This window comes from Gossypium arboreum, chromosome 4, assembly GCF_025698485.1.
Source record: "Gossypium arboreum isolate Shixiya-1 chromosome 4, ASM2569848v2, whole genome shotgun sequence".
Classification (NCBI taxonomy): Eukaryota; Viridiplantae; Streptophyta; class Magnoliopsida; order Malvales; family Malvaceae; genus Gossypium; species Gossypium arboreum.
This window is the reverse complement of record NC_069073.1, coordinates 4527067-4544805: the sequence shown is the minus strand read 5'-3', so window position 1 is coordinate 4544805 and position 17739 is coordinate 4527067. Positions and strand designations below refer to the sequence as shown.

At 32.9% G+C, this 17739-nt stretch overlaps 1 protein-coding gene across 3 annotated transcripts; it reads left to right on the top strand.

The window, feature by feature from the left end:
* The first annotated feature begins 12924 nt into the window (after nt 1–12924).
* On the top strand, nt 12925–15832 carry LOC108460342 (actin-7). Of its 3 annotated transcripts, none has more exons than XM_017759796.2 (5): nt 12925–13127; nt 13966–14038; nt 14148–14541; nt 14633–15246; nt 15339–15832. In XM_017759796.2, exons 2-5 carry the CDS (start codon nt 13979–13981, stop codon nt 15402–15404), a joined length of 1134 nt encoding a protein of 377 aa, XP_017615285.1. In that variant the 5' UTR covers nt 12925–13127; nt 13966–13978; the 3' UTR covers nt 15405–15832. The 3 variants fall into 3 exon arrangements, with proteins under 3 accessions (XP_017615285.1, XP_017615287.1, XP_052882890.1); XM_017759798.2 differs by having other exon boundaries at nt 12995–13127; nt 13948–14038; XM_053026930.1 differs by lacking the exons at nt 12925–13127; nt 13966–14038 and having other exon boundaries at nt 14334–14541; nt 14629–15246.
* The last annotated feature ends 1907 nt before the right edge of the window (nt 15833–17739 follow it).

Here is a 17739-nt window from a genome sequence, read left to right as displayed (position 1 = left end):
GTTACCACATTGGTCATCATATCTGCGGGATTATCTGCCGCCTGAGTCTTCAAGTAGAATTTTCATTTTCAAAGACTTCACTTTAAAAGTGGTATCTTATATCGATATGCTTGGTTCTTGAATGGTAAACTTGATTTTTCGCTAAATGAATAGCGCTCTGACTGTCACAATATAGACTAATGTGACTTTGAACAACTCCCAAGTCTTTCAACAATCCATTAAGCCAAATAGCCTTCTTAACAGCTTCTGTAACTACCATATATTTTGCCTCTGTAGTAGACACAGCTATTGTAGACTGTAAGTAGACTTCCAACTCACTAGGGCTTTCGCAAGAGTAAACAGATACCCCGTAGTTGAACGACGTTTATCTAAATCACCAGCAAAGTCGGAATCAACATATCCAACTACAAACTAACCAAGTGCTTCATCCTGTTCAAAAACTAAACCAATGTCTACGACTTTTCGAAGATATCGTAGAATCTATTTCACAGCTTGCCAATGTCCTTTTCCAGGATCATGCATATACCTGCTCACAACTCCAACAGCTTGTAAAATGTCAGGCCGCGTACACACCATCGCATACATCAAACTCCCAACTGCATTAGCATATGGGATTTTGCCATATATTCTCTTTCTTTTTCAATCTTCGGAGATAATTGAGCACTAAGTTTCAAATGAGAAGCAAGTGGGGTACTTACATGTTTTGTGTTTTCATTTACATCAAATTATTGTAATACATTTTTCAAATATTGCTTCTGATTCAAACAAAGCTTGCCTCTCTGTCTATCTCTACTTATCTCCATGTTGAGAATCTTTTTGGCCTCACTTAGATCTTTCATCTCGAACTCTTGATTCAACTAAGCCTTCAGCTTATCTATCTCTTTTTGGCTCTTCGAAGCGATTAACATATCATCGACATACAAGAGTAGATAAATGAAAGATCCGTCATGCAGCTTCTTCAAATACACACAATTGTCATATTTGCTTCTTGTGTACTTCTGCCTTCTCATAAAGCTATCAAATCGCTTGTACCACTGCCTCAGGGATTACTTCAATCCATATCGTGATTTGTTCAGCTTACAAACCCAATTTCTACCACTAGCGTCTTTGTATCCTTCGGGCTGAGTCATATAGATCTCCTCTTCTAACTCACCATGCAAGAAAGTTGTCTTTACATCAAGTTGAGCTAGCTCTAAATTCAACTGTGCTACCAAGGCTAACAAAATTCTAATGTAGGAATGCTTCACAACAGGGGAAAATACATCATTATAATCAGTTCCCTCCTTCTGAGCGTAGCCTTTAGCTACCAATCTTGCCATGTAGCGAACATATTTCTTGCTAGGAGATCCATCTTTCTTTGCAAATACCCATTGCATCCGATTGTCCTTTTACCTTTCGGTAATTGCGCTAACTCCCAAGTATTGTTCTTCCGGAGAGACTGCATTTCTTCATCCATAGCACTTTTCCATTTGTCAATTTCTAAGCTTTGCATTGCTTCTTTATAAGTGATAGGAATATCATCATCAACAACGGGAATGACGTAGGCTACCATATCGATAATCGGCGGTCTCACGAATTTCTCTCCGTGACCTTGCAATCGCAAGAATCGGTTACGGTGTACTTAACGGTTCTTGAGTCAGAACCTCTTCAACCTCTAATTCCTCAATTGTGGCTGGAAAATTAAACTTATTAACTGGACAAATCCCCATCTGCTCAAACTCCACCTGTTTTGGAGTACACTCCACCTGCTGTGGAGTATCGCTTGTCTGAATATCTTCATTTGCTACCTTTTTCAATGTGGCAGATTCATCAAAAGTAACATCTCTGCTACAGATCATTTTCTTTGTGTCTAAGCACCAAAGACGAAATCCCTTTACCCCAGAAGTGATTCCTATAAAGAGAGCTTTCTTTGCCCGCGGATCTAATTTTAACTCCTTCACATGGTAATAAGCAGTGGATCCAAATACATGTAAGAAATCATAATCTGTAACCGGTTTTCCAGACCATACCTCCATAGGAGTTTTCCTTTCTAATGCAGATGATGGCAAACGATTAACAAGATGGCTAGCATATGTCACAGCCTCAGCCCAAAATTGCTTGCCCAGCCCAGCATTGAACAACATACATCAAACTTTCTCCAGCAACGTTCGATTCATACGCTCTGCCACCCCATTCTGCTGTGGTGTATCCCTAACTGTGAAGTGTCGAATAATACCATACTCTTGGCACACATCGAAGAACAGATCACTTTTATATTCTCCTCCATTGTCCGTCCTAGGCTGCTTGATTTTCTTGCCAGTCTGGTTTTCGATTATAGTTTTCCATTTAAGAAAAACTCCAAACACTTCATCCTTAGTTCTCATGGTATACACCCAGACTCTTCTGGAAAAGTCATCAACAAAAGTAACAAAGTAGTGTTTTCCTTCCAACGAAGGTGTTTTGGAAGGCCCCCACACATCTGAGTGAACATATTCCAAAATACCTTTTGTATTATGGATAGCGAGGCTTAATTTCACTCTCTTTGCTTTCCTGAACACAATGCTCAAAAATTTTAATTTGCAAGCCTTTGCACCTTTCAACAATCCTTACTTTGCTAGAATTTGCAAGGATTTTTCACTAGCATGTCCCAACTTCATATGCCACAACTGCATTGAGTCCAATTCTTTGTTACCGAAAAAATAGCCTCTCGCTCCAATAAGCATACTACCTTGGTAGTAATACAAGTTATTTTTCTTGATGCCCTTCAATATCACAAGTGCGCCAGATGTCACTTTCAAAATCCTCTCTCTCATAATAACAACTGAACCTTTGGATTCCAAGGCTCCCAATGAGATGGGATTTTTCTTCAAACTAGGCACGTACCGAACATCAGTCAAAACTCTAGTTGATCCATCTTGATTCTTTAATTGGATTAAACCTATCCCAACAATTTTACAAGCATTGTCATTGCCCATATAAACAACTCATCATTTAGTTTTACTAAATCAGATAACCATTCCCGATTAGAGGACATATGATAGGTACAAACCTGAATCCAATATCCACTAATCTGAATGGAACGATGATGATGCAAACAGTGATAGTTCAGAGTCACTGGTTTGCAACACAAGCATCTACAACAGCTTTTCCCTTATTCTTCAGCTTTGGACAATTTTTCTTCCAATGGACTCTCATTACAAAAGGCACATTCATCTTTTTCAAGTCTGGACTTTAACTTTGATCTCCCATTTAGAGTTTTTCTCCGAGTGTATGAACGATCTCGGACTACTAAAGCTTCTGTGTCTCTGATTGAGTTTTTCTGTTAGTCCTACTTTTTCTGTTCATAACTGTATAAGGCCACACAGACTTCGCTTAGAGATATATCACTCCTGCCATGAAGTAGAGTAATTTCTAGGAACTCAAACTCCTCAGGAAGTGACCCCAACAGCATCAAAGCCAAATCTTCATCTTTGAATGTCTCATCCATATTTAGCAAATCAGTGACTAACTGATTAAATTTGGTGATGTGATTATTCATTGTGGTACCTGAGACATAAGTGAAGCGAAATAGCCTTTTCTTCAAGTAAAACTTATTTTGACTGTTTTTCTTCAAAAAATTTTCTTCAAGTGCCACCCACAACTTATTTGCAAAAGTCTCTTTTGAAAAAGCATACATCTGCTCTCGAGAAAGGCATAATCAAATTGTGCCACATGCCAACCAATTGATCGCCTTCCAATCTTTCTCCTGTACATCATCTGGCTTCTCTTCATCAATGACAATGTTTAGACCCTGCTGAAAAAGGGCATCTAGAACCTCACTTTGCCACATACCAAAATGGCCCGTGCCATCAAAGATCTCCACGGCAAATCTTGTATTTGCAATTGTCAGTCTTGTCCACATGGACAATGTTGAAGCTCTTAAACCGTCCGTTTTCTCCATAATCTTTCAATATACCTAAGGAAATCTTTTCTGATATGGAAGATAAGTTTAAACAGCAACCACAGAGCATACTACGATTAACCTTCGACTCTGATACCACTTGTTGTTCCAATAGAATCGGAAGCGTGTAAATTATTGTATTAAAAATCACACAAAGTTCAATTCCCAAGAAAGAGAGGTGGATCACAATGATCTCTTAAGTACCAAATTTTTCCTTAGTCAGAATATCCATCCTATCGTAATTTAATAGCACAATTAAATACTACTATTATACCCTCAAATATTGAAAAAAAATAGGACAAGAAAGAACACAAAAGTTTTAACGAGATTCGATAAATTATACCTACGTCCTCGGGCACTAACACCAGATGATAACTTCACTATCTCCAAAATATTACAAACAAATAGAATTCCTTAAAAATTCTCAAATGGGAGAAGAGAGAAAACTAAGAGAGATAGACAAACAATAATGGCAGCCATCAATTTTGAAAAAGTGGCATGGGATAATTTCTTTTTGATCTTTGAGATAATGGGCTATTTATTGTTTGATCCTTAAACCTCAACTATAAATAGGCCTTCTCATTACTCATTTCAAATTATCCCAACCATTCTTTCTTTCTTAGTTTTCTCTCTTCTCCCATTTGAGAATTCTTAAAGAATTCTATTTGTTTGTAATATTTTAGAGATAGTGAAGTTATCATCTGATGTTAGTGCCTAAGGACGTAGGTATAATTTACCAAACCTTGTTAAAACTCTTGTGTTCTTTCTTGTACTATTTTTCTTTCAATATTTAAGGGTATAATAATAATATTTAATTGTGCTATTAAATTACGATAGAAGGGATATTCTGATTAAAGAAAGACTTGGTACTTAAGAAATACTTCTGATCCACCTCTCTTCCCTAGAAATTGAACTTTGTGTGATTTTTTAATACAATAATTTACACGCTTCCGACACTATTGGAACAACATTTATTAAATATAAAAATCTTGTGAATGATGGTTAAACATGTATCAGATAGTAATGAACAAAAAAGAAATGGTGGGAAGCCAAATCCCTCCCACAAATGCATTTATAGTCAATAATAGGAAACACGCTCTAGACCTGCATTGCTATGGCAGTCCATCATAGATAGCATGATCTAACCTTGCATTGCTTCAAGACTTCATTTTTCTTGAAGCACCCATGTCCAACGGGTATTAAAAAGAATGGTGAGTAAATATGACACATCAAAGGCATAGAAAAACTTACAAAAAAATGATCATACTCATGCTAGACACATCAGCATCAAACACTCATACTTAAAACCCCAAATAACAAAGATAGAAGCATTGAGCTTCACAGGGACAACTAAAACTATGTACATAAAAACATTCTTAATCATTTTCACATGTAATATTTACCCTTCACTACACTGATTTATCTAAGCCGTTTTGGTATAAATACAAAAGGCCAAAACCCTAAAAGGCAGGCTGCAATTCCACATTTTATACCAATAAATAAATTTATAATACAGCACTAGACTATCGAAGTAAGCTTCCAAATGTTGATGAGTAAGTCAAATTTATAAACGCTGGTAATCTAATCACTCTTAAAAGCTATTCACTTTAGTCCTTGAGCATGTATGGAGCAGGGCACCGCCCATATTAAAACAGTTCAAACCTTGATTTAAACTAAGATTATTGGATTTTGCGATTAGCTAAAAAAATGAAGCAAACATAGCTAGAGACTAAAGGAGCTTTAAAACACCCAAAAAAGGAAACCAAATTGGAATTAGAAAACCAGAAAAAGGAGGGAAGAAGGACAGAAGAAGAAAATTGAACCTTCAGAGCTATGAAAAGGCAAACATCACAAGGTCCAGGAAGGAGGCATTGAGGGAAGGCCAAGTTGATTAAGGGAAAGTGAAGAGGAAGAAGAAGAAGAAACACGAGCAGCCATCGAAATTCAGATTGAAAACTATATTGGAAAATAGAACATCACGTTTCCCTCAGATTTTTTTGGTTTCATCTACATGTTTCTGGCCGCTTCCAGTGTTGTCTTCACTTGTCTTTCTCACTCTCCGCATCACCGCCGCAACCGAAGCCAAAGCCCTCGCCTATCACCCCCCCTTAAGGATACCCAGGAAAGGGTCTAATATTTTTATATAGGCAGTAGCGACAGGGGATTTTGGAAGGGTTCTTCGGCATTCTCTTGCAGATACATGGGGGCTGGGCCCTTTTTCCCTTCTAGTTCTCTAGAGTCTTTCCAGCCCATAAATGACAAACCAGATTTAAAAGCGGTTGACCTATTGGACTAGAGTCAATAGTGTTTGTGTGTGTGAAATTTTAATTTATAATTGGATTTAAATGAAATTATTTATTTATTTTGGATAATTTTAGTGAAATATAGTAATTTAATTTATTTTGAAACTTTAACCAAAACCGAATTAAATATAAAAATCAAACCGAAGGTTAATTAGTGTTTTTTTTAATTTTAAAGCTTAAATGCTGAAAAAGCTCTCATAAAATAATTTAAAAATCAAGATCTCTTAAAATAATTAAGAAAATAAATTAAATTGAGCCTTTTATTTTTTAAAATTTATTTTACAAAATTTAAATTGATTTTTAATAATTATAAAATTTATTTAAAAATATAGGGATAATTTATATAAAATATCCTAAAATTAATATTTTATGGACCAATAAATTAATATCATTTAATCAATTCTTAAAAGAAATAAACATATTATTATAAATTCTTCTATATCCAATATCATCTCTAACCCAATTTAATTTTGGATAAATACAGGTCACCCAATTATGAGTTTTTTTATAAATTAAATATAATTTTTTAAATTGGTCATCTAACTAATCGAAATTTTTTTATTTGTCTATTTCCATTGACTGCACTAAGAAAATGATTTAGTAGTTGGAAAATTAATATAATAACAAATTTAACTCTTAATTTTTAAATGTTATATTGATTTCATCCTAATTAGTGAAGATAACATAAATAATTAATTAAATACATAGACATGTTTATGTGCCTAGTCATTTTCATTTGTGTTTTTTTTAACAAAAATTAACTGATATTTGGATAATAATATTATTATATTATGTCTAGAAAAAGTTAAAGGTATATATATGGTCCAAGCTGGCAACAATCACCGACCAAACAACCAACCGTCATTCAAAAATCGTTAGTTTTAAGGTACCAAAATAACATCCAACTTCCAGCAAAGTTAATTATAACCACCACAAAAGAAGGAAAAGAAAACCATTTGCAATTTTTTATATGTAAATTTATTAATTTATTTAATGAATGAAATCATATCATTTAAGGAAAAAAATAATAAATATTCGTCGTAGGTTGAGAAGGACAAATTCCATCAATATAGTAAAGGTTTTAATCTCAACATCAATAAAATATTTTGTCACAACTCAAGTACGATAAATCTAGAGTGATTATAAGCACTTAGCACAATAAAAAAAATATGTTTCTTTTCTCTACATATATAATATGTTCTTTTGCATATTTATAATAAGGATAATGTGAATTTTTAATTTTAATTTTATTTTTAATTAAATTTGATTATTCACTTTTTAAAAAGAATTAAATCATTTTCCTTAAATAGAAATGTTAACTAAAATATTAATATTTTAGTTATGATGGCATGACAACTTGCATGGCAATCTACATTATACTTCATATTGACATTACACTATATGTCTTATATGTCATATCAACAAATAATTTAAAATTTATGAAAAAATTTAAAATAATATATAATTCATAAAAAATAGCAATGTTTAAAAATTTAACGTTTTAGCCCGTATTTTCGTTAATAAATAATAATTTATCTTTTTTAAAGGTTGGTAGTCAAATTTAACTTTTTAAAATGTTAAGAATCAAATTTAGCTAAAAACATAAAGGTTAAATTGACAAATGATAATATTGAAGGCTAAATTTGACATTATACCTAAATAAAAAAAAAGCTCTCGAAGATTTGATATTTTATCTCATATCTAGAGATAATAGTGGGTTGGATATTCATATCTTTTGAATTATTCAAATTGAATTAAAAAATATTTAAAATTTATGAGTTAATTTGTCGAATATCAAAATCCTCAAAAAATGCAAATTAAAATTTTCTACCATTTGTCTAATACTTGAATCCACAATAAAAGTCTGAGTTTGTACTTGCATTATTTGTTGGATTTCCAAATCTGTAAAAAAATCGAGCTAAAAATTCTTTTGTAAAAATATATAATCAAATAAAAATTTCTCATAATTAACAATAAAATTTAAATAAAATTCAAACATTTTATAATACACTAGTTTCTAGTGTTATATATATGCATGTGATTTTTAAGTATTTAATTTTTTAATTAATTTTTAAACAATGTATTTCTAATTATTGTAATTAATTTTTAATCTATTATTCAAATTGTTAAATATAATTACAATTTTTATTCAAATATAATAAAAATATTTTTAAAATAACCTATTAAAAGAATGATATTTTTCATTAATAATTTTTAATAATATTAAAAAATTAAATCATAATTAAAATATTTGTATTATTTCTAATATTCAATATAATTTTACTATTTCCATCCAGCAAGTTTATTTTGTATTGGTCTATTGAGGAATGGTAGAACTCTTTTCTGTTTGTGATGGAGCGCATTGGCATCCGGAGGAATTTTCCAAGTTCAATCTAGGAAAAAATCCGGTTTGAAAATAAATTTTTTACATAGCGAAAAATTAAAATTTAAAAAAATCGATTTGATTTGTGATATTTATAGCAATAAATATTAAGTTGAATTTGTACATGTGTTTCATATAGATAGATCATTGTTGTTCTTCGCTTTCAACCAAACAATCTTCTTCATTATTATCGTAACACGAATTGCTTCAAATGTGGGCTCGAACAAATCGAATCAAATACAGAAACTAGAAATAATTTTTTTTTTTGTGAAAACAAAAATTCTCTTCTCAAATAGAAATAGACATAATTGTTATTCTGAAAAAGTATATTTAATAGTTAATAATATATTTTTTCTATTTTTCGACAAAATAACAATATTTTAAAGTTGTGTTTGTAACTCTACCGATGTCATCTGTTTATAAGAAAAATGTAGAACTCTTATTGAATTATAGAAGTTTATTTCAAATAGAAAAATGAATTTCTTTTCTAATTAGGAGTATAGGTGGCGACAACATTAATTAATATTAACTAGGGTTTGTTGTCCACCTTATTAACATAAGGGGCTTTTGGGCCTCTTTCATATCAGGTCAATTATAAGTACTTCCTGAACTTTTAACTTAATACTTTATAATTTGATTCAACCTAATATTTTTTTTTTTTCAAAATAAACTTTAATAAATATATATCAAATAATTTTCTCATCCCAATTTTACCTCTGGTAAAGTTATGACGATTTTACCGGGTAAAATTTCGAGAAAATATATTTAATATTTAATCGTTTAACTTATTCATTATGACCAAATGATTTATTTTTATTTTCGAACTTTAAAACAGCACAAAACATAACTCATTTTTCTTATCATTTTTTAGAAATCTATATTCATTTGCAAATGAATCATTTCTCATTTTCATTTTTATTTCTATTTCCATTTTGAGAAGACCACATTTATTTTCGAAGAAAACCATAATCATTTCTAAATATCTTCCATTTCTCCATTTCTATTCCTTCTGTTCATTTTGATTCAACATTCAATTCATTTTTGGTTTTAACGAGCCAGTGGAGGGACTCGATTTTTAATTAAGTTTTAACTTTTCGCCTATTAATTATAAACTCATTTAGCCACGAAGCTATTTCACTATAGTCTCGTGACTGAGCTCTCCCTAGTGACATATTATTACGAAAGCAACTTAATTAGTGTTCATCTAATGGCCTAATAATAAGTGTATTACCTTTATAGGATATCCTTAATCTCTTTAGAATAATATTCGTTCTCCCAATATGATCCTATTTTATTTCATTGTAACATTTACATCTTCCTTCATGAAATGTCATTCATCACAAAGACGAAAAACCTATGACCACGTTTACTTTTCATCAACCATGCAATGCCAATGAGAGGATATCATTTACCCATATTTCGAGTTATGAATTTCACTGTTGTGAATGACACTATATATTGCAAAAATTGTACATTCAATGCACCAACTTTTTTGTTTCTTATCTATTTGAACTTAGTCTTGTACTTACATGAAAGTGTACGAGTCATGCATCATAGTTCGTCATCCACTCAGGATTTAGGTATACCACACTATGACCGTCACAAGTGAATAAATTCATAAACGAATTCAGGATCTATTCTTCTTGGGTTCAGTTTGATATATTGTCAATCTAGTTAATCACATCTAAGTCTCTATCTTCTGGGAATCATTTCCTTTTATGCCTAAGACAAAACATCTCCCCAATTAGACTTGATAGATAACATATTAATTTTTTAATCAGGTTGCTCGTTTCCAATTAAACTAAGGACATGTTTAGGTTTGTCTACTAATATAAATTATTTTTCCATATCATGGTCTGACAATGTGATGCTGCTCAGTATTAGTTTAAACATTAGACAACTAATGAGTAACATTGCTTCCATTTTGCTTTGCGTGTAAAAACTATTTGAGGACAATCATACAAAATATATTAATGTAATCAATAAATTTATTTTATTAATTAATCTATTCGAAAAAATTATAAATTTACAAACAAATATACTACACTCAGAGTAGCAAATCTCACACATACTTGCGCGTGACTCCAAGAATACCAGTTATCAATTACTTCTAGTTAGGCTTTCCGGACTTGCTAAAGAAAACATCAAACTTGTTGTAATTGATTGATAAGCTCGAGAATGTGCAATATGTCTTCAATATTGTTTTGAGTGCCTTGGCAGTGTGGGTATTGGTAGAAAAGAAAAAAATAGGAATCATTTGCAAATAGTAAGTAGTTTATAAAGGGCTTGTTTTTGCTAATTTGAATACCCGGGATTTGATTGTTTTTTCTAATTTGAATACCCGGGATTTGTGCTAACTGTTCTGCTTGGAGAAGCATTAAAGATAACACATTTTGGCATAGGAGGAATATGTATAGAGATAGTGGATCACCTTTTCAGAGTCCTCGATGTGGTTTGAATACAACTATGGTTTGAACATTAATGAGAACTTGGTATGAGGCTGTGCTGAGGCATTGAAGGATGAGTTGTCTCCGGTGATTACTGAAACCCATTTGTTCCATTATGCAAAGTAGGAAGTCTTAATTAATCCAATCATAAGCTTTGCACATATATACTTCTAGTGTTGTCAAAATGCTTTTACCTTGTTTTCTTATTTCGGATTGTGTGAAGTAATTTGTTGCTCAGAATAATGTTATCCATAATGCTACGATCTTGAATGAAAGCATTTTGGTTCTAGGTGATGAGTATATTCATGATCAGTTGAGACAGTTAACCAACACTTTTGACCAAATCTTGTATATTACATTGCAAAGGCTTATTGGTCAATAATTAGAGAAACGATGTTGTTGTTGGCCCTTTGAAATGAGAGGAATGAGTGTTGTATTGAATTCTTTTAGAATATGCCCCAAATTAAGAAACTGAGGCAAGCTTGGATCATTGATGGACCCACAATCTCCCAATCCTTCTAATAGAAAAATCCTGCCTTCCCATTGATTCCAGGTGCTTTGGTCGTATGGATTTGGAATACCACTTCTTTGACGTCTGCCTCATTAAATGAAGCATTCAGTTAAAGAAGAGTATTGCTTAGGATAACCGGAAGAGGTAGGGTGCCTAGAAAATTTTGAATTTCGTCTCGAGTTACTGAGACAAGTTTATCATATATATATATATAGATGCGAGAAATTCCTGACCGCCATAATTTTAGGGTGAATTGATTCGTTATCCAAGTGCCCTGTTCGTCATATAGTCCCACCATGCGATATTTTGCTCGTCGTCGATTGGCTATTACATGGAAAGATTTAATATTTCCATCTCTTTGTATCAGCTGAGTGGAACGTGCCTTCTACGCCCAATGAATGTGCTCCTGATCTTCTAGTTGCAGTAGCTCCGTTGTAAGATGTTTTTCCTGTTGCCTATTGTTTTCAGAATCTGGGTTGTCTTGCAATAGACGTAGTTTTGTTTCCAGTTGGATAGTGAGATTGCCGAATACGATTTTGTTCCAAATTCAGAGATTTTAATTTTCCGCATCAACGTGCAGGAAAAGGGGTAGACCAAGCTTGTTGAATAATTTATCGACATTGAGGATGTGTGAAGTTTGTAATCAAGTGTTCAACCACTAATGACGCATTAAGCATTTTACTTCTACTTTAAGGGAGATGAAGAGATACAATAAAATTTGGTAACAATTATTACCCAAAAATGTTTACGGAATTAATGATTAATCTGGATTACCTAAATTGTCCAATTATTCTCATTCCGTTTTACAGTGCCAATTTTTTTTACCACATACACCAATTAAAAGCTCTTATTTTCATTCTGTTTTATAGTTCAATTTTCTTTTTCATGAAAAATACCTTTCTTCTCTTATCTTTAACACCAGCAGTCAGATTAATTTAAATTTTAGGTATGTTTTTTTACTCATTGATAGGTATTGTAATCTATTATATTGATCGTCAAATCGTCACTTGAAGCTCGCTAACTGAACTTCAAAAAAAAAAAAATTAATAGCATAGTGACTTAAATAAAAAAAATTCAATAATTTAGTGACTTAAATGATAACTTTTGAATAATTTGTGATTATTTAATAATTTTTTAAAGTTAAATAACAAAAATATAAACTTATAAATAATTAGTGACCTTAGACGTAGTTTAACCAAAATTTTAATTTCATAATATTTAAAATTAAAAATATCGAGAGAGACATGGGGCTGGAGTGAGAGAAAAAAAAAAAGAAACTGTCAGACAGACAGGTCACCCTATCTTTTCTCATGGTGCGGGAAATGATTTCATTTTCAGATTTCCATATTCTTACTCCTACTATTTAATTTCAAATTTCAAAAATTTCCATACCTCTCCTTTTTTTTTTTTTCTTTTTTTTTAAGTATAATTACCCATTATATAAACATTCCCCTTTTCCTTACTCTTCTCTCTATATATATCCATTTCCGTCTCTACCACCAGCATCGACCTTGTACGAGAGATAGAAAGAAAACCAAAGCGTCGTGGTTCTTTTCTTGTTAAGGTAAATCTTTTTACTTGGCTTTTGATTTTGACTTCAAAGCGACCGATCTGTTGATTTTGATGTTTTGTTGATGATAGAACTGAGATCCAGGCTTCTAGAAGTTTCTACCGGTTTTCTAGAGCTAGATTTAGCTTGATCTGCTTCTCTTTGTTGTATGGATCTGCACTTACCTTGTTGTTCTGCTTCATTACATTTCCTATTTTAATTTTTAGATCTCATGAGTTTTGAACTTAGTTGCGCTTCCAACTTCTACCGTTCAATGCTTGATTTTCGAATATTCTATTTTTGAGGTTTATTATGTTCTAATATTTGATCTTTATTTCTTTGATAATTGATTCAGTAGCTTACTTAGATGCTGTCGACTGAATGTTGTCTAACTTTTGAACTGACTGAATTTGGTTGCGCCTCTACTTGATCGGGAATGACAATGGAGCGAAGTTGGGATTGTTATATCTACTTTCGTTAAAACTGTCCATACTGCTACTTTGATATAAGTTATACCTATAATTGCTTTAAAGAAAATTACATTGAAAAATTTTAAGTGCAAAATAATAATTCTAAAAGATGAGGTGGGATAGAGCGAACCATGCATTTACGAAAGCTCATCACTCCATTGCCAGCATCCACTTAAAAATAAAGAAAAAAGAATTTGTACGGAGCAGATCGGTGCTAACTCTGTAGATGGATTAAGTTTTGCTATCCCTAATGTTGACTTTAAATGTTCAATTTTTTCAATTTAGAGAAAATATGACTTGATTTGTGTAAGACTTTGTTTATCATTACCGGTTGCAAGTTCTTTTTGCTTCACCGACGATCTCAGTCCTTGTTTGTAATACAGTACACTGTAAAAGATGGCCGATATTGAGGAGATTCAACCCCTTGTCTGTGATAATGGAACTGGAATGGTGAAGGTTAGTTGATTTCTAGACCTTGAGTTAATATTCCCCCCGTTATTGTTTATTTATTTATGAAAAATGTACTATTTTATCATTGTTGATCTGATTTTTCCTTATTGTACAGGCTGGTTTTGCTGGTGATGATGCTCCCAGGGCAGTTTTTCCCAGTATTGTTGGCCGACCCCGACACACTGGTGTTATGGTTGGGATGGGTCAGAAGGATGCATATGTAGGAGATGAGGCACAATCTAAAAGAGGTATCCTTACTTTGAAATATCCCATTGAGCATGGTATTGTCAGCAACTGGGATGATATGGAAAAGATCTGGCATCATACATTCTACAATGAGCTCCGTGTTGCTCCCGAGGAGCACCCAGTGCTTCTCACAGAGGCACCTCTCAACCCCAAGGCCAACAGAGAAAAGATGACTCAGATCATGTTTGAGACCTTCAATGTGCCTGCCATGTATGTTGCCATCCAAGCTGTTCTCTCTTTGTATGCCAGTGGTCGGACGACAGGTTTGTTAAGACAGAAATCTCTGAATTTTTCACAATTTTATAGATCATTCTTAACTAATCAAGCTAAACACTGGTTTTCTGAAATAGACAGGTATTGTGCTGGATTCTGGTGATGGTGTATCTCACACTGTGCCAATCTATGAAGGGTATGCCCTTCCACATGCCATCCTCCGTCTAGACCTTGCTGGTCGTGATCTCACTGATTCTTTGATGAAGATTCTTACTGAGAGAGGTTACATGTTCACCACCACTGCTGAACGGGAAATTGTCCGTGACATGAAGGAGAAGCTTGCTTACGTTGCCTTGGACTATGAGCAGGAACTGGAGACTGCCAAGAGCAGCTCTTCTGTTGAGAAGAACTATGAGTTGCCTGATGGGCAAGTCATTACCATTGGAGCTGAGAGATTCCGTTGTCCAGAAGTCCTCTTCCAGCCGTCTCTTATTGGGATGGAAGCTGCTGGAATCCATGAAACTACATATAACTCTATCATGAAGTGTGATGTTGATATCAGGAAGGATCTCTATGGTAACATTGTGCTCAGTGGTGGTTCAACTATGTTTCCTGGTATTGCTGACCGAATGAGCAAGGAGATCACTGCCCTTGCTCCTAGCAGCATGAAGATTAAGGTAGTTGCACCACCAGAGAGAAAGTACAGTGTCTGGATTGGAGGATCTATCTTGGCATCACTCAGCACCTTCCAGCAGGTGAAATATTTTTGCTTATATTTGGCCCATGTTTTACACTTTTTGTAAGCTGTTTGTCCAAACTGACATTATGGCTTTGCTTGTTGCATCAGATGTGGATTTCCAAGGGCGAGTATGATGAGTCCGGTCCATCCATTGTCCACAGGAAGTGCTTCTAAGTTTTATAAGTTCTTTGATGGTGAGTTACATTTTCATTTACTTGGCTTTTTCGTGTCCTGTGTCAAAATTGAAATCAAGGTCCGGTTTATATGGGGAAAGTGTTGAAGGTGGGATCACTGAAGGAGGATGTACTTTGATCTTGATGTACTATTATGGCTTTCATTTGTTTCCACAACCATTGAGATGATGGCCCTCTGGATGTGGTAGTGGGCAAACTATTGATGCTCTATTCCTTCCTTTCCATGTATCGTTCAACTATGTTGTTTAATAGGATGTTTGTAGCTGGAGAGTGATTGTGATGCTTATTTCTTATATTTTCTTTATTTTCACATTCAAGGTTTTTTTCTCCACCGAAAACATTATTGTCAATAGCTATTGTATGAAGGAATTTTAAATTAGTGTCAGTGGTATGATCTTTCAAGTTGAAGATTTGTTATTAATTATGGGTTCTTGTTAATCAATGTGTCAAAATGACAAATGCTCAGCTCTGATATGCTTGTTGGTCCCTGGAAGGTTGCCGAAGGTGAAATTGCACCTACAATTGGGTGCTATTTGTTTTATGGACGTAGCTTGGAAGGTAGTTATGGGGAAACAAATGATTACCATTTTTTAGGAAATTAAAGACTGATCGTGGATGAGTCAGGATTGAGTTCGCGGCATAGAGTGTGCAAAAAATTGTTTTAACCAATTAAACTCATCTGATTAGGCTTTTGGATTTTTTAAATTAATAATTAATTTTACATTGAACTCCAATTCATAATATAAACCCAACCTCAAAATTTTAAATATAAACTCGACTCAACCCAAGTATAGTAAATTAACAATTAATTTAATTATAAAATAATTTATATTACATAAATAATTTAATAAAAACCCCTAAAAAGTAAAAACAAAACATCCAGATATAATCCCTAATTTCCCAAACCCGGTAACTTTCTACTGTCGACAGCCCGACACACCCACCGTTCGTCCGCCACCATCGTACTTCATCAGATCAATAATCTCTTCGTCCTCCACAGCTTCACTATTATCGTCTTTCACGCCCTAAACCAACGCACCTTCGGCTTCAAGCTTTAGCTCTCTTTCTCCCAACTGTCGACGCATGCACATCGCATATTCTCACAAAGGTAACATGCAAGTGAACAGTATATATGTCAGGATCTTTGTTATCGACTAGTATTAGTTCTTTGCTGTAGTGGCTTTGGGTTAATGATTTTATGAATCAAAATGGAGACCTTTTTGTAGTGTTTGTGAAGATTGAATAGGATTTCAAATAAGAGAATGAAAGTGTTGATAAGAATAAGAAATAGATGAATTAATAGAGAATCTTCGATGGAACTGTTTCTTAGCATGTTTTATACTTAATTAAATGTCTTCCTAGATCATATGGTGAATTTTAGTTTGAACTTTTTCACCAATGTTCCAGGCAATGTAACCTCATTAGTATGCGTTTTTAACTGTTCCTCTCATCATTATAGTTGGACTCACTTGTATTTAATAACCGGTAAATATAGTTGATCTTATTTGGTTGGATTATATTTTAATTTGTATAAATTAGTTAATTTATTTAGTTATTATCATACGAAAATTGAATCAAATCGAATGTCTTTTATTTAGGGCATCACATGAAAATTATCAGAAATACCAATATATGAAAAGCGTAAACATGAAAACTTTGAATACGAATGATCCCTTTTCTTTGTCGAGATTGGAAGTACAAACATGTTCAGACACTCATCTAAACATCAAAGATTGTTGAAAGTGATTAATTTCTGGAAATTAAAATGGGTTGAGAACTAAGAAATTGTTGAAATTTACTGAGCACTACACCAGTTCAAGTGCTAGGTTATCTGCCCATGCTCGAAGCTTTGTCCTAAATTTGAGAGAATTTGGATAAAAATATTAGGCCAGAAAATGAGCTTGGACAAAGAAAATAGACCGTTTAAAATATAGGTCGGTTTTTAAGTTTTTAATAATTTATATTACGTTATTTTTATATATTATGTAATTTAAAACGCATTAAAAATAAATTCATACTAAATATATAATATTACTCTAATGTAAACATTAAAATAATGTTAAAATAATTATATAAAATATTCAATAAATAAAAAAAATATAAAACTATTAAATATTAAAATACTATAATATAAATATTCTTTTTAAAAAAATAATATGGACAAGCTTAAAATGCGCTTGAGTTAATCTTTTGTAAATATGGACGGGTTTAAATAAAATTTTAAGTCCATATTTCTAACTTGACCGAACTTGAATAAACATAAAATATATTAATATCATACTTAAACCCGATTCAACTAGATTCATGAGCACCTC